The sequence below is a fragment of the Vombatus ursinus genome, unplaced genomic scaffold (assembly GCF_900497805.2).
Source record: "Vombatus ursinus unplaced genomic scaffold, bare-nosed wombat genome assembly UNPS02000580.1, whole genome shotgun sequence".
NCBI lineage: Eukaryota > Metazoa > Chordata > Mammalia > Diprotodontia > Vombatidae > Vombatus > Vombatus ursinus.
The window spans coordinates 7,756,654-7,784,496 of NW_020940358.1; the positions used below are offsets into that span (position 1 = coordinate 7,756,654).

Here is a 27,843-nt window from a genome sequence, read left to right on the forward strand (position 1 = left end):
CCACTTGTTTTATATTTCAAAAAAATCCCACTCCGGTGTAGACAAGAACACATAAGCACATTCTGTCTTGGGGCCCATAATTCCGACTTCCTTGCGCCAGGTGTCCTCAAGCTTTCGCGTGTGTGCGTAATGTTTGTCGTGGGGAACAAATATCGAATTTGGACTCACCCCCAGCTTTCAGCCGCCCCTCCAGGCTTCGGCTGGCTTCCGGATCAGACAGGCATAGGGGTTCAAGATCCCGCTTTGGCTTTTAAAACCACTGCTTAGCCCACTGGGTGGACTGCGTGCGGGGCTTGGAAGCGGACAAGACCCAGGGGGACACACCTCTGGTTTGAATTTAGAATAAATAATCAACCAATTCATCTCTTAGTTGCCTTCTATTCCAACATTGGGAGACTGGGCCAGAGGACCCGGTCCTGGAAAATGACTATTAAGGCCCCTGCCAAAGGAGCCTGGGATTTCTCCTACTTAGCTCCAGCCTGAAGCCAAATTCCCAGAGAAAGCCGAGCAGGGTCACGTGCTCCCTCAGGCCAGAGCCCTGGCGCTGACCCGGGCTGGGGGCTCAGAGCTGCCTGGAGCCCCCCAGGAGGGCGCCGGGAGATGGGGCGGGCCGAGTCGGGCGGGGCCGGCGCTGACCTTTGGAGAAGCTTAGCGACAGGGGGTGGGTTCGAGGGGAGGGGAGGGGAGGGGCTGGGGCCGGCCCGGCCCTCGGCGGGATTCCCTGCGGCGCAGCCTCTGGCTCCCAGTTGCTCGTCTGCTTCGGCTGCTGCCCCCTCCCCTCCACGCCACAGTGAGTATGATGTCTCTGCCCACCTTTTATCTGCCCGCCCGGCCTTATCTGGTACACGGGCCGCCCTGCATCCGTGTGGATGCGGGATCCCCGTGGAAACAACTCTCCCTGAGGCCCCCTCCCACCCCAGCCCAGTTCAGCCTCCCCTTCCCAGTCCGAGCCCTGGGCCATTCAGGCCGCTGCAGGGATCTCTGAGCCGCAGCTGGCCCTGCTGGTTTATTTCAAGGCAAGACTTTGTCATCCCGTTAGGCCTTGATGATGCCAACCCAGGCACTTCCCGCGGGCGTACACTTAGCCCCCGGGGGCCCTTGCCGCTCCTTGGGCGCGCCAAGGAGTATCAGCGACTCTCCTTACCTCCCGATCCTCAAATGCTATCCTGCGACAAGCTGAAGAATTAGGTCTAATGGGTGAACCCAAAGACTACCCTCCCCCTCGCCGTTTTCTCTTTCCCCTCATTTCTCTCCCGAGGAGTCCAGGTCCCTGGAGACACTCGCCTCCGCCGGTTCTTCCCTTATTCTCCATCGTGCCCCAGTCCTAGAAACTTAGCTTCCCGGAGTCGACTCAGTGCAGAGGGTTTCTAAGATTAGTGATGGTTTGGTGGTTCAATTTTTCACAAATTTAGTCCACTTCGGAGTCCCCAACCTCGGAAGATCTTAGCTTAACTTTTTTTCTTTGGAGGGAACCTGATGCCTGCAACCTGGGCGGGGGTAGAAGTGTGGAGGTGGAATAGTTAGCTAAGGCTGATTCTGTCTTTCGTCGTTTCTTCTTGGTCCCCCTCCTCCGGAAAAGAAAAAAAAAGGGGGCTGAAAAAAAAATCATCTTTGGTTTAAGACATTTGCCGGGTTTTAATTAGAAGCGAGTCCGAAAACGTAGTACCCGGGTTATAATAATTACCCCATCAGTGACTCTTGCTTGTCTTGGAGCATAGAGTTCCTAGGTAATAGGGAGTGGGGTAAGAGATGAAGAAGGAGAATTGAAAATTAGCTACATTGAGAGCTGTCTTAATCAGCCAGGCCTTTCAGTCCCCCAATCTCCGAGCCTATTTCACTTTTCGAGGGAGCCGGGCATATTGCCTCTAGTCTCAGCCAAGCACTCTGGAAAGTGTGGAGGGGCTGGTATATCGAACTAGCCGAGCTAAATGGGAAGTAAATCTTCCACTGGTGTTCCAGATCTGGTTGGGGTTTCTCCAGGATAAAGCAGGATGGATCTACCAGAGGTTAAGGAAACAGGGAGAGGACTCAAACTCAGAGGGCAGGTGTAATACTGAAAGCTGGTGGAGTGTTTGGGGGAGGAGGGTGATTTGGGGGTGCAGAGAAAAGTTCTGGGTCCATAAACAAAAGAGACCAAACTGATGGTCTTGTTTCTCTTTTTCATCTCCCTCCAGGTAACATCCTTTCCTGGCAACATCTGGATACCAGTCCCCTAAGTCGACTCAGATAGCCAGCCAGATAAGGGAGAGAAAAGCACCCAAGTCAGACACTGGGGGAAAATATAACCGAATTCTAACGCTTTGTTCCTTTGGTCTACGCACCTGGTTCCTGCTATACCCCTCCCGCTGAGCTTCCAATTTTAATCACACCTCCAGTCGCCCCTTTCTGGGCCAGGAACTACGAAGCCTACCTAGAGATGTACCAAAGTTTGGCCCTCGCTTCAAACCCTGGCCAGGCGCCCTATGCCCACGACTCCAGTAGCTTCCTACACTCTTCAGCGACTAGTTCCCCCGTATATGTGCCCACGACGAGGGTGCCTTCCATGCTACCCACGATGCCCTACCTGGCGGGTTGTGAGGCTGCACACCAGAGCCATCCACTGGGCAGTCACCCGAGTTGGGCCCAGGCAAGTGGTGAGGCCTCAGCTTTTAACCCCGGCAGCCCCCACCCGCCTTCTGGTTTCTCCTACTCTCACAGCCCTCCTGGGGGCAGCGGCGGAGGACGGGATGGAACCTACCAGAGCCCCCTGCTCCTGGGCAGTGGCACCAGGGAGCAGTATACCAACCCGTTGGTGCGCTCAGTCAGCGGAACATATTCGAACGCCTACCCAGCCTATGTAAGCCCGGATATGGCCCCCTCCTGGACCGCAGGCCACTTCGAAAGCAGCGTTCTACACAGCCTACAGAGCCGCCAAACTGGCCTTCCCGGCCGGAGGTCCACCTTTGGTGAGTTCTTTTCTCCTTCAGCCAGCCAGTGCCCCTCACCATGTTTTCCTTTGCCTCGACTCCGTACTCCTAGTCGTTCTATCTGTGAGTTCCCCACCACATCTCCGAGACCCAACCAGAATTCGTCCCTGTTGCTCCTGGGGTGGAGTAGGACGATGGGAAGAGCAGAATGGTGGGAAGTAGTTGGGAGGGTAGAAGACTCTTTCTGGAAAAGGCTACCTAGCAAAAGGGTGACAGGGGAGTGTGTGTGTGTGTGTGTGTGTGTGTGTGTGTGTGTGTGTGTGTGTGTGTGTGTTTAGAAGGGAAAAACTCGCTTCTCTTCTTTATCCTTATTTTGGAGCAAATTATATTTTTATTTTTCCAAAGCTGCAAGTCCTGGTCACCTGCTCCCCTTTTCTGAAATATCTTACTGCCTGAGGTCAAGTTCAGAAGCTCAGAATTAGTCTAGAGGAGTTCCCATTCCCACCCTTTACCCCCCAGTCTAGGGGGTTAGGGGATTAGGTCCAGTGTCTTTGAGATATGAGGCTTCCCTTGAATCTTTACCCTTCACCAGAGAGGCGGGATTAGGATAAGGATCATTTCTTTCAGGGACTGGCACTTTACCCTTTCTACCTTACTCTAATCCCAAAAATCTCACAGGTTTCTGAAATGGTGGCACATATCCTCAACTGTTAGCCTTGCCTATACAAAGGAAGTGTGGAGATGTTAAATTGAGAGATTCATTATTTGGTTATTTAGATAAATTGAAACACTCTCAGCCCAATTAAAAAAAAAACCTCATGTAAAAAATAGCAAAAACTTTCCCTCTAAAAACTCCCTTTCCATCAATAAGAGGAATTTGGGAATGAATTGCCTTCATAATTATTCTGAACACCCTTTATAGCCATGCCAGGCATAACGTACAGGCCACCCCACACCCTCTCGGAAGTCTGAGGATTGGGAAAGGGGTTTTTAGCCTAGGTGGTGCTTTGCTCTAGCTCAGTGGAGGAAAACGTCTTTGAAAGAGTCTGTAAGCTCCAAGCTTTCCGTATGAGACCTTCAACCAAAGTCAAACTCTCCAGGATCTTTTTCTTTGCCTTCACTTGGGCTCAGTGACCCCTATCCACTGAGTTGAAGGCCCAGTGTTTAAGCCAGAGGAGCATATTTACAGGGCTTTAACATTTAAGTAATTTATTGAGGTAAATTAGTTTATATCTGAACAGACTTTTGGTCTGCTAATTCAGCTTCTTCCAAACAATTTCCAAGTTGCCTTGTTCTCCCCCTTCCAAGGAGATAGTGAAATTCAATTAGGCAGTGGTCAATAAAAGCCACTTGGGTTGAGGGCCACTTTAGCCCATTCTTTAAGCCACCACCCCCTCCTTTACACACACAAACTCACACACACACAAACACACACACACACACACACACACACACACACACACACACTCCCTTGTCACCCTTTTGCTAGGTAGCCTTTTCCAGGACTAAGTGTTGCTTCTTCTTTCCAGGACTAAGTGTTGCTTCTTCTTTCCCTATACTGCTCAAGACCCTTTCTGCAATTGCTGAAGTTCCTCAATTCTCCTCTCCTCTCTGTTTCCTTTCCTCCTCTCTCTCTTCTTTTTCTTTCCTTTTTAGTCCTCTCCTTCTCCCTGTTCTCTCTTCCTCTGTCTTTTTCACATCCTTTCTTTTCTCTCCTTTTCTCTTCTTTTTTCTTCTTCATGCTTAGTGCTTAGTCTCCTTCTCTCCCTCTCTTCCTTCATTCTTGCATCTAGCTCTCCTTTCCCTTTCCCCTCCTCTATATTTACAACTGTCCTGTCAGTCCTCTCCCACCTCTCCTTTTTCTCCACCCTTCCCCTCCTCCATCCTGTCTCTTCCAGCCCTTTCCAATATGAAATCCCCAATTCCACCCCCTCCAAACTTTATGTTTTGTTTTGAAAAGCACTCCAAGCCCTAGGCAGAGTTATCTCATAGCCTGCCACCCTCCCCTCCCCACCCCCCATCAACTCCAAGCCTGGGCTCCAGCAAGCTTATCTCTACTGAGAACAAAGTCACCCAGAGAAGAGGGTGTGAGGCCTCCGCCTTCTCTATCCCTCCTCCCCCACAATTGCTTGGCTCTCAACCTAAGTTGGGAAAATATTCTGTCCCCTCTCCCCCTGTCATAGACCCTATCTACACATCTTAATTCAATGGATAATTTAGATACACTCAGTCCCTTCCAAGACTCAAAGTAACATCCAAATAGACAATGATTGCCTTAAAGCCAACATAACTTTCCATTTCCCTTCTGGTTTGTGCTGTGTGGGATATTCTGAAGATTCACCTTGGGGTAGAAGGAAAGGAGAATTTGGGGCTGAATTTTGGTGAGCGCGATAGTGGAGAAACTTGTGGTTTAAGATCCAGAAACTGAAAAGCTGAGCCTTTCTTTGCCTCACATTCACTAACCAGCATTGCCTTCCCTAGTGAAGCTTGGAGTTCCATAATGGCTCACCTATTTATTTGGTTACTTACCACCACAGATTCCCAGTGCCTCCTCTCCTCCAGGAATGAACTGCCCAAGAACTAGAAAGACTCTCAGTCAGCTACTGGGGAAATGGAGTAATTGGCCTGAGAAATTCCAATTCCGGTTTACATCTGGGGGGAATATCAGATAGGAACTAGCCTACCTCTACACTCCCTCCTTGCCGTTTGGATGCCTGCTGCTTTCTTTATGCATTCATAAGGTCTACAACTGGAATAGATGTTAGAATATAAAATGTCAAGTGCTGGAATGGGCTTAAGAACATAGAATGGCAGAATTGGAAGGGACCTTAGAACATTTATTGTTAGAGCTGGAAAAAACGAACTTAAAGAAGGGAACTAAAAGATCTTGGTCAAAACCCTTCATTGTACATAAGAGAAATGGAGACGCAGAGGCAGAGGAAGGGAAGTGACTTGCTCAAGGTCACATATGTAGTAAGTATCCAAAATGACCAGAACTGAAGACTACAGCATACTGTGCTGCTGAATAATTAGGTCATCAGCGAATTTTAGTTTCTTGAGGTTTATCCATCACCTTCCTTGGGTAATGTTTACTGGAGGAATTGGGGAGATGCTTCGGAGCTAGATAACACAAGGGAAGCTGAGAGTTTCAATTTTTCAAAAGGAAGTAATCCAGCTCCAACAATCTATGCATGTGGCCTCTAGCTGCTACTAGCCAGAAGACAAAATAGAGCAGTCTAACCCCCGAGCCTCGTCCTTCTCAGCTCTGTCCCGATCCTAGGTCTAGGGTCTCTGGTCCCGGGTCCAGTACCGCCTCCTCTCTCCCCCACCCCCGCCCCCATCCTGGCGCGGCTCCTCTGTCGGTCCGTGGCAGCCGGGCCCGAGGTGTGATTGATCCTGCGTCACCTCCCCCTGCTCATCCCCCCCCCCAACAGCCCTAGCGCCCGCGGCCCCCACACACATTCCATCCGTCTTGGCCCAGCCTGCGCGTCGCCACCAGTCAAAGCCCCCAAAGGTTTGATGGAAATCAGGGAAGCCCCCAAGTCGGCCCCCAGTCCCTCCCACACCCACCCACTCATCCACCCCCGCCTTTAATCGCCTTACAATAACATCGCTTCTGAGCCCTGTTTAGACAACCCGGCCAGTGGGCCAGTTTGTTCGCCGTGCCGGCCTCAAAGTTCAGCCGGCCCGTGGGACGCGCGGAGGCCAAGGGCTGGGTTTAGACTGCCAGGGCTCCGGCCTTGGAAGAAAAGAAGGCAAAAACCGCAACATTAACACCCCAAGCTAGGGGTGGGGGGAGGAGCGGGGGTAGAGTGAGGAAAGAAGGAGAAGGAAGACGGGAGGGAGAGGATGCGTGGGCGTAAGGGATAAAATCAAACTTCTTAGCTCGAGGCCCAGGAAGGTTAAGTAGAAACGAAAACAGGGAGACCTGGCTAGGCTTTGGTTAGCTGATCCGTGCTAATTTCCCATCCTCACCCCCAGTTCCCCAGCCCTCATGTGGTAGGGGTCTTCCTGGGAGCTTTCTGGATTTCCTAAGACCTCGATCTAGAGGGAGGGGCAAGGATGCTTAGCAATGTGAATTGGTGAAGAAAAGACTAGCCCAGTAAAACGCAGGGAAAGATATCGGTCCCAGTGGTTCTTTGCTGCTGTAGACATTCCTTCCCTAAGCGACTCTGGCACAGAAGAAAACGAATAGGGGAGATACTTGTCAAGACAACCCAGAACCTGGGTTTCTGGGAGTTCTGCTTTCAACTCCCCATACTGATACTCACTGCCAGACTCTGGATAACTAAAATGTAGTGGTAAGACCTTGGACAAGTCACTTGTACTTCCTGATGTCTCAGCTTTCCGAGATTGTAAAATGGGGTCCTTGGACTACATGATCTCTAGTTCTTTCAGCTCTGAATTCTGTATTTTGGAAAGTTGGCTTAGGATTCCACCATGAAGAAGGTGGACATGATCGCACTGAATTCCATGTCGCACTTCCCTGTTCCTTGTGTTTCAACGTGAAGTCACAAACCTGAAGCCAAGGCTTATAGAAGTCGAAGCTTCGGGCCTTTAGGATTCGGTTTTGGTGCTGTTGTGGTTGTTAACACACAATACGTTCAATTTTTCCTTCTTCCTTTCCAATGAGAAAAGCCAAAACCTATCATCTCCTACACTCTTCCCTACCTACCCCCCCCCCCCCAAATAACATTCAAAAGCCTGGAAATTAGGTCAGTCTTCTGTCCTTGGAGATCGAGGACTTAGATATAGGGAGAGATTAAGGAGGAGGAAAGAGTACTGGATTCTTAAGTCGGAAGATGGATTTGGTATTGAATCCTGGCTCTGCATTAACTGACTAATCTTAGATGAGTCACTTTACCGCTCTGTCCTCAGTTTCCCCATCTGCAAAGTCGTGAGTTTGGCGTAGATGGTCTCAGAAGTCTTTTCTAGCCCTCAATGCTTTGAAGTGGAGGGAAGGGCCTCCCCGGCTCTGCATATGCAGCATTCCCCTTTCTCAGCGGACAGATCCTGAAACCCTTTCCTCTTCCCTCAGTTTCAGAATTCTTGGAAGAGTTCCCGGGTGAAGGCCGCGAGTGCGTTAATTGTGGGGCTATGTCCACACCGCTGTGGAGGCGAGACGGCACAGGCCACTACCTCTGCAACGCCTGTGGCCTCTACCACAAAATGAATGGCATCAACCGGCCGCTCATCAAGCCCCAGAAGAGGCTGGTAAGTCAGAGCTTGGGAAGGCAGGCACGTCGGGGTGTCGCGGCCAGTCACTGCTCTTTCTATCTGGGAGAGAGACTAGGTCTCCACCCTGGGGCTAGGAGCTGAGGGGATTAAACTAGTGAGGCTAACAAAAGCAGCATTTTTCTAAGTCTTTGAAGTACCTGGGAAATTCACTCCGGGTTCTGTTCTGACTTGGAGACCCAGAACACTGAAGCGGAGGAAGAGATCTGGAGGGAGAGGAGTGGAGGAACCGGAGGAAGGTTGGGGTAGGAGGGCACAGGAGAGGTGCTGCATCTGCAAAGCAAGGCCAGCTAGGTGAGATTTCTATCCAACCCCACAGACCCAGAGGCAAAACTGGTGAGCTAGGGCTGACCTCTTGGGATGGGAGAGATGGACTGTGCAGTTTGTGTTAGAGTATCTCTTCCCCTGCCCCCACCACCACCTTGGTAAAACATCTGGGCAGAAGACTAAGTTCAAGTGAATAACAGAGCTGGATGGGACCTAAGAGGCCACGTTGTAGTCGAACTCCCTCATTTTACAGATGAGGAAACTGAGGCCTAAGGATGTTAAGTAACTTGCCCAAGGTCACAAGATAAAGCATCAGAGATGAGATTTGAACGCTGCTGCCCAATGGTTGGTTTCTATTCAGGCAGAGGGAGTGCCTGCCCATTACAGAGCTCTGGAATAAAACAGGAAACTTTTGCTTGACTCTTTCCCACTCAATTTAGGGTAAATGGGTGTGAGATTTAACCTGTCAGTGTCTCCTTCCTCACCTCTCCCCTCTTCCCTGCGGCTTTCAGACTAAGCCTTATTTGACGACTTGCACTTTCTAGTTGACCAGTTCAGGATAGACTAACCAGCAGGATTGTTTTCGGGGAGTGTAGTCGAGGGTTTTTAGAGCACTTCTGAGCTTGAGGCAAAATGCTTATAGCTGCCAGTACCTTCGAGCCTGCCCCAGCCACAGGGGAACTCACAGCTTTTAGAGAATTTCTCAGTTTGGCTGATTAAGAATTCACCAACTTTGCCCTTTGGAAGGGTACAATTATAAATAAACTATTTTTAAAAGACGTTTTCCTACCCGTATGAAGTTGATCTTTCTGGATTTTGACTGCGGACCATAAGAATCGTCCCGTTAGGAAATATATTCAAACAAAATTTATAGAGCTCCTAGAGGAGGCTCCCAGCTGGGATTGTGACGTCGTGAGGGGTTCTAAACACTCCAATATAGGATTTCTCTGAAAGCAAATTCTCTGTGATCACTGAGCCAAAGAGGTTGAGCAACCTGGGGTTGTCCATACCAGGAAAAAGTGTAGACTCCGGAAATACTGTATCCCCAGAGTTAGTTAGAAGTCATGTCTGATGTTCTATTTAAGATATTAATATGCTTCTCTCTGCAACTTTCCTTCTTGTTTTCAAAAAGAAGCTAGTTAGTGTGGTGCAAAAAAAAAAAATTTAAATTGGGAGTTCTTGACACATCCTGACAAGTTTTACGCTCTCTGAGTGAAACAGCACTTCTCAGTTTGACTCACACCTGCCAAAAGGCTACTTCTTAGGACCTTGTATAAAAATGTAAAATTATTCTTCCCCAGAAAGAGGGAAAATATTCACAGAAGCAGAACTAAAATGTTTCAGCCAAACTGAGAAATTCTCCAATTCCTCCTGCAGAGTTTAAACTACTGGAAGGCTAAAAAAAACTAAAAACAAAAAACAAACAAACAAAAAAAAAAACCAAGCCTAAATGAAATACCTTTCTAAATTCTTTCGCAATTAGCCATTTTAATGGTATTGGATTTCTGCCCTTAAACTGAAGCCCCAGAGCAAGTGGCTGAATTTTCGTTTCTTAATTTGGAATGGATTATCTATGTTGGTTTCTATCTGAACTTTCCATTTGTTTTGAAATGTTCAGCCTCTCATGAAAGTGGAGAGCCTAGGAGATCTGGGGAGAGAAAACAGAAATTGTCTTAAACTTCTGGTTGGTTGACATTGATCAGAGACCACTGGCTTCAGAGGGACAAGGAAGCTGCTTGTCTTTTTTAATTTTCCACAATCTAAGATATGGTTACCTTTGGAATTGGGCTGGGCTGAGTCTAAAGTAGTTTCTCTTGTGTAGGACTTGGGACTAGATCCTCTTTTTATGGCAGTTTGTGAGCTGGCTATTTGGTTTGGGAGTAGGTGTTTAGAATATATTTTAGACATTTCCACAGTACAGTCAGGTTTGTGTTCACTTTTCCTTACAGGGTGCTGAGTCCAATGTACTCATGCCCTCAGCTAAGACCAAATAACCAGGTTTAATGCTTGATCCCATATACCAAGAGTTGAATACATTTATATTTAAATATTTTGCATAATAACAGTAAATATGGAGGAGGCAGTATAAGAATTAATTCAACTGAAAAATATTTATCTTAGTCTTTGTCACTATCATGAGGATCAATTGAGAAAATATATGTAAAGTACTTTGTAAACCTTCTAAATGACTTCCTAAAGTGCATATCTGACCATCTCTCTCTCTCTCTCTCTCTCTCTCTCTCTCTCTCTCTCTCTTTCTCTTTTTCTCTCTCCCTGTCACACACACACACACACACACACACAACAGTGGAGTAGCCCTATCAAAAACAAAACCCTCTTTTTGGGATTTAAAGGCCTTCTTAACTTGGTTCCCTCCTACCTTTCCAGTTTTCTTACACCTTATACCCCTTGGATGTCTTAATGTACTAATATAGAGTGTCCCCAAAGTCTTAATGCATTAACAGTTTAATATTAAACATTAAAACTTGAGCTTTAAGAACTTACAGCTGCACTGAGACTTTTGGGACACTCTATAGCAGAATATTATTAAACCAAATTTGGTTGATTAAAAAAAAAGTTTTGAATTATCATCTATTCACCAGCTGATTTTGTTTGAATATAATTCAATGGTAAAAATCCATTAGTTCCAAGCCTTTTCATGTTTTATTTTTTTTTACATCTTTCATTTTGCTTTAGTAATAATAACTGACATTAATATACAGGGTGTCCCAAAAATCTTAGTTCTGTTTTCAGCTTTAATAGCTTAAAACTGAACTAAGAGAAAAGAATAAGCATTTGCCAAGTGCTACTCTGTGCCAGGCATTGTGCTATAAGATCTTTACAAATATTAGTTCATTTTATTCTCACAATAATCCTAGGAAATGGGTGTTATTATTATCCCCATTTTACAGTTAAGGAAACTGAGGCAGAGAGAGGTTAAGTGACTTGGCCAGAGTCATATAGCTAGGGAGTGTCTAAAGCTGGATTTGAACTTGTCTTCCAGATTCTGGGTCCAGCACTCCATTCACTGTGCCACTTAACTGTCTCAAGACATTGGGGTTACTCTCCCTATATAGACCTTTAAAGTTTTTTTTTAAAGCATGTTACAGTCATCTTATCATCAAGTCTCACAAAACCCTATGAAGACGGTACTAAAGGTGTTATTATTCCCACTTTTCATATGAGAAAACTGAGGCTCAGAGAAGTTAAATGACTTACCCATAATCACTAAGCTAGTAATTCTTCAATGAAGTTTTAGACATCGGCTGCAGTAGTATCAAGTCTGAAATTAAGGCTGTTGAGCAATTCACCTAAGGGGTATTTTCACGCCTTATTACTCTGAAGAAAAAAAATTCCAATGTCCTGGATCAAGAGTAAGATGAAAAGATTTAGGATAGGACTAGAAATAAGGAAGCCCTAGATGGGGCTCAGCACAGTTAAATTTAGGTACATCATAAGTGCTCTCAGATGAAACATTCAGGTAGTTTCTATACAGGGTTTCCAAAGTAGCCATTCGACTGAATCTGGCAGCCCATTTGGTCGTCTGATTTTCGAAAACTGAGTTCGGTGTTTGTTCTGGAAATCTATAGACTTTTCCATTAAAATAATTTCATGGAATGAGGGAAGCTGACTGGGGGGTTGGGGATGGCTTGATGTAGAGAATAGCTAGCTAGGCTTAGAGTCAAGAAGACCTAGGCTTTCTTCCTCTAACAATGGCAAGGCAAGTTTCTTAACCTCTATGAGCTTTATTTTCCTCATCTCATGAGGATACCAATATCTGTAGTACCTACCTCAATGGATATAATTTAGACAAAAGGCTTTGTAATAAGTGTGTATATGTATGTGTTATGCACATACATATATATCCACACAATATGTATATATACATATATGTATATGTACAGATAGATATATAGGTATCAGTTATTACTTATCTAAATCTACTAAAATCCCTCAATGAAGTTTTTCCATTAATGGAGGGGAAGGGTCATTGTCTTGAAGAAAAACTAGAGATCTAGTCATGTCATTATAAGATATCAGAGTTGGGAGAGGTGAAGTATTCTAACCTCATTTTTTGGGGAAAGCTGAGGTTCAGAGAGGGTAACTGACATACCTATGTCACACAGTAAGTCTCTCTCACACACACACACACACAAACCCAAAACCCTAGAACATAGGTATCATGACTGCCAATGAATCTTCTGTAGTACTACTTTTGGAGGAAAGGAGGGAGGGTGCAGACCCTGCTCCAAGGGACTCACCTTATTTGTGCCACAGTTAATGTGACAACTCAATCAACTTTAGCCCTACATGATCAACTTTAGCTCAGAACTCTTGAATTCAGGTGATCCATTAGCCTCAAGGTTCCCCAGTAGCAGATATTATAGGCATGTGCCACCATGATGTACATATTACTTTTAGAAGAATGGGTATAACTGATGGAACCATTTGTTATCTTGTACACTAAATGAAAATTTCCACTTGATAACCTACTTTAAAGATCCTGAACTAGATGCAGAGATTCTGCCTAACACTTCTGACCAGCAAAAAAAAACCAAAAAAAAAAAAAAAACCAATGGCCATTATTTAAAAATGTGGAGGAAAACTTTGGTATTATTTAGAAGCAAATGGGGTGAGGGGTGACTTCTTAGGTAGAATAGTTTTTTTTTCTCACTATCTGAGAATGTGAAGGAATGTTTATTTTATTTATGATTGAGCCCCAGGAACTTAGGGGCTGAGTGTAATGTAGTATATTGTAGCCTGATAATTTCTAGCTTCCTTCTTCATGGATGGCAAGAGAATCTTGCATCTTTTTCTCCTCTTTCTCATCCCATCCAATGCCACCCTTCAAAAGAACTAGGAAAGGGCCTCCCCCTCCTCCACACCATGGTAGTTCCATGTTTCTCTCTTCTTTCTCATTATCTTCCAGTCTTCCTTTCTAAGACCCTGGGGTCTCACCTCTGACCTGTTGTGGAGCAGGAGGAGTTCAACTTGATTTTTCATCTCCATTCTTACAAGGCCCTCACTTCAGGTCCCAGACTTCCCTGGCTCAGAATCCACAACCTGAATTTAATATCTGACATCTTCCAATTAGGGAGTTAGTAAGATGATCCTCGGTACTAGAACTTAAAAATACACAATTAAAGAGACAACCTGAGAGACCATCAACCAAAATTAGCATTTCTTAGGCAAGCACCATAATTCAAGTCTCAGAATCTCTCAAACAGGTAGAGGGGTGAGTGGAGGCAGAGGAAATATTACCATTTCTTAGGCAAGCACCATAATTCAAGTCTCAGAATCTCTCAAACAGGTAGAGGGGTGAGTGGAGGCAGAGGAAATAATAAAGGGTATAGTTACTTTTTTGGTGTTATAGTTACATTTTTTAAGCTCAAAGACACCTTAGTGCATCTCAGGGTGAAAAAAGTCATTCAATCCTGTATATGAGTATAGGAACTTGGTTCAAATAAGCAGTATCCTCTCAAAGTTATGCTCAAAGCATCCAGAGGACATTACTAGAGATATCATTGAAGGCTAGGAGGCTTCTTGACATCTACTTTTTTTTTTCGATATCTCTAAGCTTTTGGGCCTAGTTTGGAATTTCATATCTCTGAGTCAGGTACATCCCAACCACATTGCCAAGTTTAAAACCAAGCAAAAATTAGATCATGTCAAAGGTGATGGTGGCCATCAATCAATCAACAAACATTTATTTAGTGCCTACTGTGTGCCAGGCACTGTTCTGAGCACTGGGGATATCAGCAATAATTGTCCTGCTTCATACAACTATTAGAGTCTTCCAGTCCTCAGCTTCTCCAGCCTGCCAATGCCAACAGCAGTTCCAAAGGCAAACTTTCTGGTGTTCACCTCACTCATTCACTTGATCATTCATTCATTCATGCATGCATGCATGTATGTATGAGTTTACTTACTCCCCTCATCAAATATTCATTCATTGCTTGTTGTCTGCAGAGCCCTGTGCTAGTTATTGGAAGAGAGACAAAGTTTAAATAAGACAGGCTCCCTGGTCTTATGAAGCTCATTCTCCAGTAGTAGGCGCTGATATAGATAGCTACAATATACCTATTATATGATAAGTACCATAGAAAGGGGGCAGTACAAAGTTTTCTAAGAGGTCTGAAGGGGAAGATCATCAATGAGCAGGGCCACTTCACTGGGGCTCTACAGTGGAAATCCACAGACTAAGGAACTGATCTCACCTAACAAGGATGTCTTCAGATGTGTTCCTAGGATGCAACTATCACTTTGTGGAGGGAAATGGGCCCCTCTGCACTATTTTGACTACACTGGCTATATTTTTTAATGATGCACAAGTTCCCCATCCTCCAAGTTAAAGAGGCTGGTTTCTATCATTGCTTCTAATTGAAGTTCTATTGGCTTCTCTACTATCTTTGCAAGTGTTGTTATAAGAAAAGCAATCAAAGGTGATAGTCCTCGAAGAACTGTCCCATTGACTCATAGGGGACATGTTCACCATTCAGTAAACACAAATCATTTTCTCTTCTGTTCTCTTCTGTATTTCATTGTGAAAATACTTCATTTGTTCATTCATTCATGAGGCAGTTAGTGGCATGGTAAAGAGAGCACTGGGCCTGGAGTCAGGAAGACCTGAGTTCAAATTCAAGCTTAGATACTTATCAACCATGTGACCCAAGGCAAATCTCTTAACTTCTCTCTGCCTCAGTATCCTCATCTGTAAAATGAGGATAATAGCACTTATATCCCAGTATTATTGTGAGGATCAAATGAGATTATATTTGTAAAACACTTTGCAAACTTTATATAAATGGTAACTAATTTGTTCTTTTGGTGAAGCAATTGGGGTCAAGTGACTTGCCCAGGGTCACACAGCTAGTAAGTGTCATATGTCTGAGGTTGGATTTCATCTCAGGTCCTCTTGACTCCAAGGTCTGAGCTTTGCTACCTACCTGCCCCTATGAACGGTAATTATTGAAATGGGCATGATACAGCTGATATTTCATTTTATGGTGCTACTGCTGAGCAATGTGGTAAGAACAGAGGATCATCCTAGTTGATGCCATAAAGTAGTGGGTGTAGAGGAAACTGGGACTGGGGCTTATGACCCTCTCAGGCCATTGAAGTCCAGTTTAGGAGAAAACTTCAGTCATTATCCTTCGGCAATTCTGTCACTAGGAGCAAGCAATACTCCATAGCACCAGACATGCCCTAAAATCATCTTTCATGATGTGAAAAAAATACAGGAAATAATTCAGATGCATTCAGTTGAATTGGAAAGGGAATTAGATGTTATAGTAGCTCACTGATTGATATATCTGGTAGCTTCCTTGTTTTAATGATTTGTTTTTATTAATTAGAGCTTAAGGTCAGTTGCTTTTAGATGTATGTTATGAGCCCTCTAAATTTTAGTGTCTGTATGTAAAGTTCCTATGGCTATACCCTAGTTATAGTTCTGCCTCAGCTAAGTGAACTGAGGGCCCCGAGCCCTCTCATTTCTCCACTAATACACCTGTGCTTGAGTAATCACAGGAACTCAGGGAAAGCCAGCCTGAATTATAGTAGTAACCTATTACACATAATTGCCAGTTACAGGTATTTATCCAGAGAGGCAGGGAACATCCACAGTACCTATATCAGAATGTCCATGGCAAAAGTTTGTTATAAAAGTGGTTAGTTACTCAGACAGGCCTCCATCCTGGCTCAAATTGGACTGGTATTGGACATCAGTAAATGTCTCCCACCTCTCTGCTGCATCTTCTTACATTGTAGAAAGTTCCCTAACCTGAGTCATGGAGGCTTGAACTATTCACTATCTTATGAATTTTGTATCAATCTAAATTATATGAGCTTCAGTTTATACATCCATAAAATGAAGGAGTTAGACAAGAGGATTTCTAACATCCCTTCAAATCCCCAAATGCCAGGATCCCCTGACTACCAACCTGGTTAACTGAATTATTCCATTAATCCAGCAACTTCACCCCTAAGCCCAGCTTCCACCTCCCAACAAATAAATAACCTAAATATTTTCCCCTCCTTGGTTAAGTTTTCCCTTAATTATATGGATGATTATCTCAATTCTCTACTTCATCTTACCTGTATGGACATAACCATAGTTCTATTTCCTAGACCTTATAAACAGTTACTTAAAGACTTCAGCAGCATCCTGTCACTGAGATCTGGTGCCTTGCAGGGACTGAGTACTAAATTTATGTTTATCAAATGCATAAGAAAGAGGAGAGGGAGTGAAGGGAAAAAGAGGAAGGGAATAAGCATTTATATAACAATTACTGGTATAATGGATAGAGCGAGCTCAGGGTCTGGAGTCAAGAAGACCTAAAGTCAAATCTGCCCTCAGATACTTACTAGCTGTGTGACCCCAGTCAACTCATTTAACCCTCTTTGCCTCAGTTTTCTTACCTGTAAAATGAGCCGGAGAAGGAATGGCAAACCACTCCAGTATCTTTGCCAAGTAAACCCCAAATGGGGGGTCACAAAGAGTCCAGCATGACTGAAACAACTGAACAATAACAAATATGTCAGGCATTGTGCTGGCACTTTTTACAAATATTATCTCATTTAATCCTCATAACAACCCTATGAGATAGGTGCTATTATTATCCCTATTTTACAGTTAAGGAAAGTGAGTTAAACAAAGGTTAAGTGACTTTCCCAGGGTCACACATCTAGTAAGTATCTGAGGCCAATTCAAACTCGGGTCTTCCTGACTCCAGGCCCAGTTCTCTATCCACTGCTCCACCAGCTGCTGAATGAATGAACGAATGAATGAATGAACAAGTGAATTCCTTCCCTAAGGCAACTGCCCATGAATATAAATGACAATGAGGTTTATATGAGGCTCTGACTTGTTTATGAAACCTAGACATTCACCATGTAGGTGATATAGAAAAGAGAGCTCTGGACTTCGGTTTGAGTCCTGGCTCTTCTTTTATCTATAAGGCCTTTGGTAGATTCCTTCACCTCTCTGTGCCTCAGTTTCCTCACTCTTAAAATGGGAATCATAATACCTACCCTGTCTACTTCACAGAATTGTTATGAGGTTCAGATGAGTTGGAAGATACACAGACATTTAGAAAGTAATTCCATGTTTGTGGAATTGAGTAACACTGCTGTGTTGAGTTCATATCGTACTTTGCAGTTCACAATGTGCAATGTCCTATGCTCGGCACTGGGGTTTCAGAGAAAGGTGTAATGTAAAGGCTCCAAGTTTATCACTTGTTCATGACTATGACGAAATTTCCCCCATCAAAGAAGGGGTTTCCGGAAGAGAGATCTGAGAAGCAGATGTCCCAGCTCCCCTTACAGCTGGTCTTGCTGCTGGAATTTTACTTCCAGAGTCTCTTATCCTAAAGCCTCATATCCCAGGAATGAAGAGGAGAGAGCCATGCTATGTGAAGTCATTCCTAACCAAGGCTCCTTCCTGTACAAGGTCTCTGATGTGAGAGCCCTCAGACAGAATCTCCTCACCTAACAATAGTGCCACAAACAGCTACATCCAGATGTTTTCCAATGCATTGACCCATTGCCTCTCAAGGCAGTATCACAGAAGGTTGTCTCTAGCACTGCACACCCTAAGCTTTAATGGAATTTTGGTGGTTTATCAGTTACACGTGGTGTTGGAGGAGGGGCGGGGGATAATTGCTAGCTATGTTAAAAAAAAATAAACATTTGAGCACAATGTTGAAGGCAACAGCTTCTTAGACAAGGTCATCATGTGGAAGAGGGGCTCCGAAGGAGGGGAAGTTGGCCCAGGGGCCCTGCCTTTGGAGAAAGCTGCTGGTAAATTCAAAATAATGTATTAAGCTATTTGTCCTTCAGTGAGCAGAATTGTAGCCTTGATAGTAGTTCCCGCCTCCCTCAGGATGATGAATCCCAGCAGAGAAAGCAAAAATAGATTGGAAGTAGGCCTTTTAGTCCAAGGGTGATGATACCTCCTGAATTTCTTCAGACTCTGCAAATTCAGGTTTCATGGCAAATGAAACTCCCCGATTTTCATTGAATTCAAAGTTCAAAGAATATTTCTCTCTCAATCTTTATAACTAAGAGGATTCCCATCAGAAATTCATAGCTGTTTCAAATGAAAAGAACCAAGAAACGAAGAATTTTTTCAATTTTTCAGTCTAGTGATTCATATACTTTGGTATTGTATAACACAGGTCCATTTAGGATTCTAACTTTTTTGTTTTAATTTTTACTTAGTGATGTTCATTGTATCTTAAGCAATGATACACTATGTACTTTAGAGCAACAGAATATCATTTCTCTTTTAAAAAAAATGTTCCCCTAACTGGGAGCATAATATAATAGAAAAACACATCTATATTTATTTTCAGTTTCCTCACAACAGTGCTGTGAGATCATACATATTATCACACTCATTTTATAGAGACTGTGAATGTGGTACAGTGGAAAGGGGATTGGATTGGGGTTATAGTTGTATTCCAGTGTGAACTTTGCCTTTGGGGCAAAATATTCCACTTCCCTGTACAACAGTTTTCTCATCAGTCAAATTGAGACAGTAACACCTTCCTTTTCTCCCTCAGAGGGTAAAGTAGAGGTGAAGAAAGGGATGAAAAAAATGTAAAGTGCTATGAAAGAAAGCCAGGATAATTGCATTTACTAATTTACTGTGTGGGGGAAGGGAAGAGAACAAGTATTTATTATACCTACTATGTTGCCAGGTACTGTGCTAAGCACTTTTTACAAATACTATCTCATTTGATCCTAACAACAACTCTGTGAGATAGGTGCTATTATCCTCTCCATTTACAGCTGAGGAAACTGAGGCAAACAGGTTAAGTGTCTTGTCCACGGTCATACAGCTAGTAACTGTGTGAGGCTGGATTTGAACTCATCTTCCCAATTCCAGGTCCAACATTCCATCCACTGCACCAGCTAGCTGCCTCTTTGGGGTGTCCATCCTTGTATTCAAAATGCATTTAGCAACATATGCCTCAGGTGTTTCTCACCAAAACAAACAAAAACCTCTGAGTATTGTTTGTTTATTTATTTGTTTTTTTTTTAATAACTGTTATAAAACACTAAAATGGAAATATTCCTGAAGCATGAGTCAGGAGAGCTGGTTTCTAGTTCTAGCTCTGTTGTGTCACTAGAAAGTTACTTCATTCCTTATCCGCAAAATGGGGATACTACTGCAGCTCTCTGACCAACCACTACTATTACTGCTACTAATGATGATAAGTATTCTCTTCCTCTTGAAATTATTTTGCATAACTTTGCATAAGCTTTTTATGAATTTGTGCATATATTGTACTCTCCCTCCACCAGTAGGATGTAATTTCCTCAAGGTCAGGAATCTTTTTTTTTTTTTTTGGCCATTGTGTCTCTAACAAGCACAGTATCTTACACACAATTTAATAAATGTTTGTTGCATTGCTTAATTTAATTCAACGATTGCTGAGGGCACGTTTAATTTATTTCAGCAAATGTGTACTAATGTGCATGGTAGCATGGAGTGGTAGTTAGAGAGCAGACTTCAGTCAGTAAGGCTTGGGTTCTGATCTGTTCTTGGACTGAGCATGTCTCTGAAGCATGCCCCCAGGCAAGTATATAAAAACTATAAATTGTAAAACCTGAGTTGATCAGCATTGATAGAGGAGGTTTCCTCTCCAAAAATTTCCTACATACCATGTATGAAATCACAGGTACAGACCACATGCAAGATTAACTCTGTTTTGGAGCTCTACCAATAAAAAAAAGACACCATCTCTGCCCTCAGTGAGCCTATGTTCTACTAAAATAAACTGAAAGTGCTTTGTAAAGGAAAAAGAACTATTGAAATGAGGTGATATTAGAACCAAAGGCCTACTATCCAGTAAAAGTTAGAAGGGGTCTCCTAAAGCAGCATCTGGTCCAACCACCTTATTTCACAGAAAGCTGAATTCCAGAAACAGGAAATGACAACAGAGAATGGACTTCATTTCTTCTGATTCTCTGCCCAGTGTTCTCTTCTAGGCATATTACTGCATGTTGTTTTGGTTTGGGTTTTTGCTGTTAGACAAGAAATGAAATTAAAATCCTCTTCTGAGGAAAGTAGATATGTTCTGCCTTCCTTCTTTCAAACCTAAACCCAAATCTCAAAGGGATTAAAACTCTCCTTCGCTCTCCTTTTCTGTTGTCTTTGAGATGTAAAACTGCGCTAGATACAGTTAACTAGAATGGGACCTCTATCTGCCTTTTCAAAGTACTCTCATCTTTACCAGGCTCCTGGCCTTCCTATTTCCTTCCCCTTTAGTCCATTTATCATTTAGCCCTGGTGGCTGAGATGATTTGGCGTCAGTCTGGAAAAGTAAACAGGGCTGGAATTCTTATAAGCATGCCTCATTTCTTGCCCAGTCACTGGGTTAGGCCTGGGGAACCCAAGAGGAGGAGGCATTCTGGGATGGGTTTTAGGGTTTTATGGATTTTTTTTTTGGTAGGGACTGAAGAATATCACTCTAACACCTAAGTGGAAAGATAGCTCACACTCTGTAATGTGACTCAGAGATACACGGACACTCATTCCAGGCTCCCATTAACATTGCTAAAATGCCTTTGGTCCCCAGGCATTAATAGGAAACACCCCAAGTGCTGAAGTTGACAGGTGAAGGCTAGAGAAAGAGTTGGCAGCCCCATCAACGTGAGAATAGAGTAGGGGAAGGGGGGAGCGGTCTCTTCTTTAAGAAAAAATTCACAGCAGGACAGACCAAGCAGAATTGTGTTGGTCTCGTTAGAATCATAAAGGGTCAGAGATGAGAGAACTTTTAGAGATCATCTAGTCTCACCCTTGTCAGAAAATTGACTCCAGGGAGTGACTCACCCAATGTCACTGACTAGAGGGGTACAGAAGGAAGTAGAACCTAGGAAAAACTTCCCAAAGGATATTCACATTGAGATAAGCCTTGAAAAATGGGGTGGGGGGGAGGAGAATCTCAAATTCTTGAATCTTTAATTTGTCTTTTGACATCACTCCTACGTGATTTGATGGCAGATGGTCAAGAATGCTGAGTTTTAATTCTGACTCAGATGCTTACTAGCTGTATGACCCTGGGCATGTCACTTAACCTTCCTTAGCCTCAGTTTCATCTTCTGTAAAATGAAGATAATATAGCACCTGTCTCATAGGATTGTTGTGAGAATCAAATACAATCATATTTCCAAAACGCTTTGAAAACCTTAAAGCTAATATGTAAAGATTAACTTGCTATTATTAGTTTTCTTATTATTTTATAGTATTTCTAAGGGAGGGGGGAGGGTGTGGAAACTTTTCTCAAGAATGAACTGAAGTACCCTGAGCTCCTAATACTATGTCAATTGGTCTGGTCATGGAAGATAGGTTTGACCAGTCCTAGAGACAACCCACCTTTAAGCAGACCACATCACCAGGTCACTGGGCTAGGATGGAGGTTTCCTGCTGAGACTGTCCTCAAAGAAGGCTGTCAGCTCTTCAAATCCTCCCTCTCCATCCCCCCTCCCCACCCTGGCCCAGAGAAGGAGATATTACACACACACACACACACACACACACACACACACACACACAGAAAGAGAGAGAGGCACACACTTCTTTCTTGGTCATCCACTCCAGTATCTCAAAATCTTTTTGCTAGAAAATACAGCCCAAATTCCAGCCTGGTTCTCTACTTCTACATTTGCTAGGAAATCAACTGAAGAACCTTTGGAAAGGGAGTGAGGTTTGCACCCTAACACTCATTTGAATGTCTCTGGTTCCAGTCAGTTCCAGGCACTTAAGGGCCCTCCCTGGCTTAGGCCCTCCCCACCCCTCTTTTCTCCATTATGAAATATGAATGTGACAGCCAGAGCCCATACATTCTCAGGCAGAGAGGCATTAGGAATCTGGCCAGGTTTATCAGCTTTAATGAAAGGGCTCTGGGGATGAGGGTGATCTCAGACATGGGCTATGCCTTTCATCGGCCCCTTATCTCTCCCCTGACCCCTTTCCAACGTTTTCTTCTCCTAGGAGAAAGTCATGGGGCACTGAAGTCCAATGGGCAAAGAAATCCCTCTTGCTGCAATCAAGCTCACCCTCTCTATCTCTCTTTCCCCTGTTTAGTCCTCAACTCGCCGGGCTGGACTTTGCTGCACTAATTGTCACACAACCAACACCACCCTGTGGAGGAGGAATGCAGAAGGGGAGCCAGTGTGTAATGCCTGTGGGCTCTACATGAAGCTTCATGGGGTAAGTGGGACCTTGGGGCCAGAACTTGGTTATGGGTGAGTGTGAAAAGGTGGCCATCTAACCAGAGAGGTGAGATAGGTATTCCATGTCCTGCTGAGTCTTTGGTTCCTATCTAATTACTCTCCAAAACCAACACCCTTTTTAAGACCTTCCCACTCATCTCAGAAGGACTACATCACAACTTTCAGAGGAGTGAGTGAAAGGATGTCTCTGGTCCCTTAATAATCACAGACTATCAGGTCTGAACAGGACTTCAGATACCATTCACTCCAGCAGTTCTCAAAGTCTAGCTTGAAGTTCCCTGGGGGTAAAAACTATTTTTCCTATAATACTATGTTAATTGCCTTTTAAAATTTTCTTCCATTTTTTATCTACATGTCTGTGTGAGGCCAGATTTTCTTCACATACTTTAACTAAAACAATATCTTGAAACAAACTGAATGCAAAAGCAGATGTGACAATCCAGCTTCTATTAAGCTAGACATTAGAAAAAGAAATGTGTAAAACAATACCACTTCTAAATTTAATTTTGTTTTTTAAAATGTAGAGATTTTCATAAAAATAGGTTATTTCTGTTCACACGCAATAGGTTTATTGTGGATTTTAAATGAATATTTTAAACATTTATCAGTTATCATAACATAAATATAGATAGATATGTCCAACATTTAAAAAAAAGTTCTTTGGGGTTCTTAATATTTTTTGAGAGTGGAAAGGTTTCCTGAGACCAAAAAGTATGAGAACTGCCAATCTAGTCCAACAAATGGGGATATTGAGACCCAGATAGGAAAAAGGACTTGCTGTCCTTTAGAGTTAGTCCACAAATCCGTGACTCATCAACAAATATTTGCCAACCACATACTGGGTGCCCAGCTATGGGAGAAACATGTCAAAGAGAAGGTATAGTTTCATGATAAAATAAGAAAAAATCTTTTAGAAAAGTATATTAACACATTGAAGGCAGGGACTTGATTTTGTATTTGTACGCCCAGTGCTTAGCAGGGGGCCTGATACACGATATTTAATGATTTTTCATTGAAAAAAGATACAGAATGTACCCTCAGGAAGCTGGCATTTTAAGATTTGCATACTGAGCAGCCGCTGCTAGGACTCAGTGTGTATGACTGAGTGCTGCCTTATGTGACACCGGAGAACAGCACAGCAAGACAGGAGGGGGAGTGGTCAAAGAAGGCTTCATGGGGAAATGAGAGAGGGGGGAAATTCTGATTATAAATGATGAAAGGAGGCCTGTGAGGACAGAGAAATTAGAAGGAACCACTACAGCTCTGGGAAGAACACATGCTCAAGCCTCAGGTTTCTCCCAGTGCTACACTAGATAATGACAATGGGCTTGGACTATAGAACTGACCTGAGGCAAGGAAGCCCCCCTGGGGGATAAAAGCAGAGTGCTAGGGACCTCAAAACAAAACAGAATTTGTCTGTTCCCCAAAATACTCACTTCCCTTTACTTTTTTTTTTGGTGAGGCAATTGGGATTAAGTGACTTGCCAACAGTCACACAGCTAGTGAGTGTTATGTGTCTGAGGTCGGATTTGAACTCAGGTCCTCCTAACTCCAGGGCCAGTGCTCTACCCACTGTGCCACCTACCAGCCCTTTCCCTTTACTTTTGAAGGTACCACTATCCTCCCAGTCACCTAGGCTCACAGCTCATCATCCTCAACTCCTCACTCTTTCTCACTCCGCCCTTATAAATTATCAGTTGCCAAAGCTTGCCATTTCTCCCTTTGTAACATTTCTCATCCATGTCCCCCTCTTCTTCTACTGACACTGCCCACTGCCTTGACTCAGGTCCTCATCATCTCACATCTAGACTATTGAAATAGCCGGCTTATTGGTCTCCCTGCCTCAAGTCTCTCCAGTCCAATCCATTTTCCAGTCAGCTGTCAAACTGATCTTCCTAAAGTACAAGTTTGACCATGCTGCCACCCTCCATTCAATGAACTCTAATGGCTCCATATCACCTCCAAGATCAAATATAATTTCCCTCTCTGGCTTTTAAAGCCAAGTCTGGCTCCTTCCTACCTTTCCAAAGTCTTCTTATCTCTTCTTTCCCATACTCTTCCATCCAGAGACACTGATCTCTTGTTGTTCCTCAAACACAACACTTCATGTCCTGACTCCAGACACTTTCATTGGTTATCCCGGATGCCTGAAAATATCTCCCTTCTCATCTTTGCCTTCTAACCTCCCTGGCTTCCTTCATGTCTCACCTAAAGTCTCTTCTTTTACAAGAAACCCTTCCCAGACCTCCTTAATCTTAGTGCCTTTCCTCCAAGATTACCCCCCTCCCAATTTATCTGATGTCTTTTTTTGTAAAGAGTTGTTTGTATACTGTCTTCCCAATTACATTGTGAGCTGCTTGAGAAGGGGAACTGGGTTTTTTGTTTTGTTTTGTTTTGTTTTTGCCTTTCCCTGTATCCAAAAAGTACTTAGCACAGTGCTCAATAAACTCTTATTGTTGTTGACTGTTATTGATGCTTCTGTGTTCTTGTTAAGGTACCTCGACCCCTTGCCATGAAAAAGGAGAGCATCCAGACACGGAAACGGAAGCCCAAAAACATTGCCAAAGCCAAGAGCTCCACAGGTACCCATGGCTTGAGCCACTAATCAGTGGAGATAGGATGGGCTATCTCCAATACTGTGGGGAGGAAGCTTCCTGCACTGTTTGGGGGGTGGGGGGAGGGAAGTACCTAGGGGTGAGAATAGGCTCAGTGTTCAGGAGAGAGGCTCAGCTCCGGGCCAAATCTCTTATGCCCTATTTCACATTAGGGTTCTTTAGAGAGTGTGTTTTTCCAAGTAGGGAGGGACTTCTGGTTAGGCAGAGTATGTGACTGCCTGCCCAAAGTGATGAGAATAGCATCAAGAGTCATGATCCAAAATATTTCCAGACCTACCTAAAGTCCCACTATTAGAGATTCATTATTGATTTATTTATTTTTGGAACAAGCATTTTTCTCTTAAAATGCACATACCCCTAGGAAGGGTGACCCACTTAATCTCCAAAACTTCAGTAGAAATGAGATTTTTCAGGCTCTTGGGACAAACAGGTTTAAAGCCAGAAAAGGTTCCAAAAAGAGAAAGTGGAGGGGTCCCAGAGAAAAGCAACACAATCCTGTCCTGTGATAGCCAAAGTGGAAAAGGTGGAGAAAGAATGAGGCTAGATGGAGAGGAGTTGGACAAGGCTTTTGCATTGTGCAAGGACCTGTAATCTAGTATTCAGAGAGAGTTGCATGAAAGTTGAAAGTCTAATAGAAAAAATACAGGATTTACTATGGCCTTGGGGAAGTCACTTAATCTCTCTATGGCCCAGTTTATCCTAGAGGAAGAAAAATTGCTAGTTGGACCTTAGATCCATGGGCTTCATATAAATACGTTGCCAGGCATGCATATCTTCAGGAAATTTATAATTATCTCTCTGCAGGGTCAACAGCCTCAGCCACAAATTCCCCATCTTCCATCACCAACTCTGACAGCACTGCCACTTTAAAGTCTGAGCCAAATCTGACAACCCCTCAGTATCCAGGACAGACCATCATTTCTCAGGTAAGACCAGGAGGGGATAAAGGGTTCAGGGAGACCAGACCAGAACAGTCAGGGGTAAAAACTCTCACAGTGCAGTCAGTTCAGGGGATCTAGTCAGGTGCTCCCCAAGAGCTCTCTCTGAAGTGAGGTATAGGGGAAGAGTAAGGGTAACTTTCACAAGGAGAGGGCACAGGGAGGACCTCTCCAACGTGGGCTCTTTATGGAGGGTCATACTTACTTAGAAGTGGGCAAAAGGAATTACCTAATAACCCTCTTCAGCCACAGGTTGGCTAGTCCACTATTGGCATAAACTTGAATTAAGCACTGTGCTTTCTGCGCCTCTCCAGCCTCAAACCCAGATCAAGTCATATTCCCCCCCAATCCTAATTTTTTCCTAGGGGTGTGGTGTTGGCAGGAGACAGGGTGAGGATGGAGTACAAAATGGACACATCTCTGAATTCATCTCTATTAATCATATGTGGCTTATTCACAGATTTCTCTCCCACCTACCCCCTTTCAAAGAGGACCCCAATGCTAATTCACTATCATGATTTTGTAGATTGCTGTGCTCTTATCCCTCTAGTTTTTACCTTTCCAGATTTAAAATCTCAAACTCTTAGTTTGTCCCCACCACGGCCCTGTCCTGCTCCACCCAGTTGTAAAGCAACTCTGGAACCTTCACCATAAGTAGTAGTAGATATATGTATGATGGAACCATCAGCCCAAAGGAAGGCAGGAGTCTACCTGCCCATTAAGACTGAGTCATAGAGGATAGCAGGCCTTTGCTTGATCCAACTTTCAGGGCATGTGTCAAAGAGAGGGCAGGCCTATTCCCAGAACAATGTGTCTGGGCCTCCCATGCACACTTCTTATCCCCACAGCAGGGTCCTAGCCCAGCAGAAGACCCCCTGGGTCCCAGCCACTCGGAGTTCAAGTTCGAGCCTGAGGATTATACTTTCTCGTCCTCCGTGACCTCCCAGTCAGGACTCAGCGTGCCTCTCCGCCAGGACTCATGGTGTGCCCTGGCGTTGGCTTAAATCCCGGGGCTCCCAGGAAACATCCTTTTTGGACCAACCTTCCTACCTGTCCCTCTGATGGATGACAGAGAGGCCGGATGACAATTCACTTATGCACCAGACCAGTGAGAGACTGAGAGATCCTGGGGATACTTGGCTGATTTCTGCCTTCACCACTCACCCTGCTTGGTTCTATCAATTTTAACTCAGCAGGAACAAATTGGACATACCTCCTGGGAGCAGGAGGGATAGATTTGTTTGAGAAGACCCCATACTGTCCCTCAACACTGGCACAAAAGTCCCTAAATCACATGTTTATTCCCAATGATTTCTTCCTCTTCTGACTACATGGAGTGCAATTTGTCCCACTTCTCAATAAAGACTGATTATGTGGCACCACCTAATTTAATGTTTTTGTAAACAGAGTAGCCATCAGTTCATCTAAAAACACAACCTGTTACTTTAAACCTTTACTGTATTATCTTGAAAACAATCATCTCTAGAGTGTTAGCTTCTGAAGCATGTGTATGCTCACCCTGAAAAGTCACTGGAGATGCAGGCATTGCTCTTCCTACTTCCTACTTCCAAAGGATTTTTATGAAAATGATGAGCAACACAGCCAAACACGGCTAAAGAATTTGGAGAAATAAAAACTTCG

General features: G+C 43.9%; 1 protein-coding gene across 2 annotated transcripts; it reads left to right on the forward strand.

Moving 5' to 3' along the window:
• The first annotated feature begins 727 nt into the window (after positions 1-727).
• On the forward strand, positions 728-27,843 carry GATA5 (GATA binding protein 5). 2 transcript variants are annotated; one of them, XM_027851508.1, is made up of 7 exons: positions 728-790; positions 2,175-2,945; positions 7,945-8,120; positions 22,501-22,626; positions 25,144-25,231; positions 26,069-26,190; positions 27,051-27,843. In XM_027851508.1, exons 2-7 carry the CDS (start codon positions 2,417-2,419, stop codon positions 27,204-27,206), a joined length of 1,197 nt encoding a protein of 398 aa, XP_027707309.1. In that variant the 5' UTR covers positions 728-790; positions 2,175-2,416; the 3' UTR covers positions 27,207-27,843. The 2 variants fall into 2 exon arrangements, with proteins under 2 accessions (XP_027707309.1, XP_027707318.1); XM_027851517.1 differs by having other exon boundaries at positions 27,054-27,843.

What these genes read in the sequence shown, in the direction of transcription:
- GATA5 (XM_027851508.1), top strand. Translation starts at nt 2,417, where the DNA reads ATGTACCAAAGTTTGGCCCTCGCTTCAAACCCTGGCCAGGCGCCCTAT. An exon ending in TCTACATGAAGCTTCATGGG is followed by an intron (nt 22,627 to 25,143) that starts GTAAGTGGGACC and finishes GTTCTTGTTAAG; the next exon opens with GTACCTCGACCCCTTGCCAT. An exon ending in GACAGACCATCATTTCTCAG is followed by an intron (nt 26,191 to 27,050) that starts GTAAGACCAGGA and finishes TTATCCCCACAG; the next exon opens with CAGGGTCCTAGCCCAGCAGA.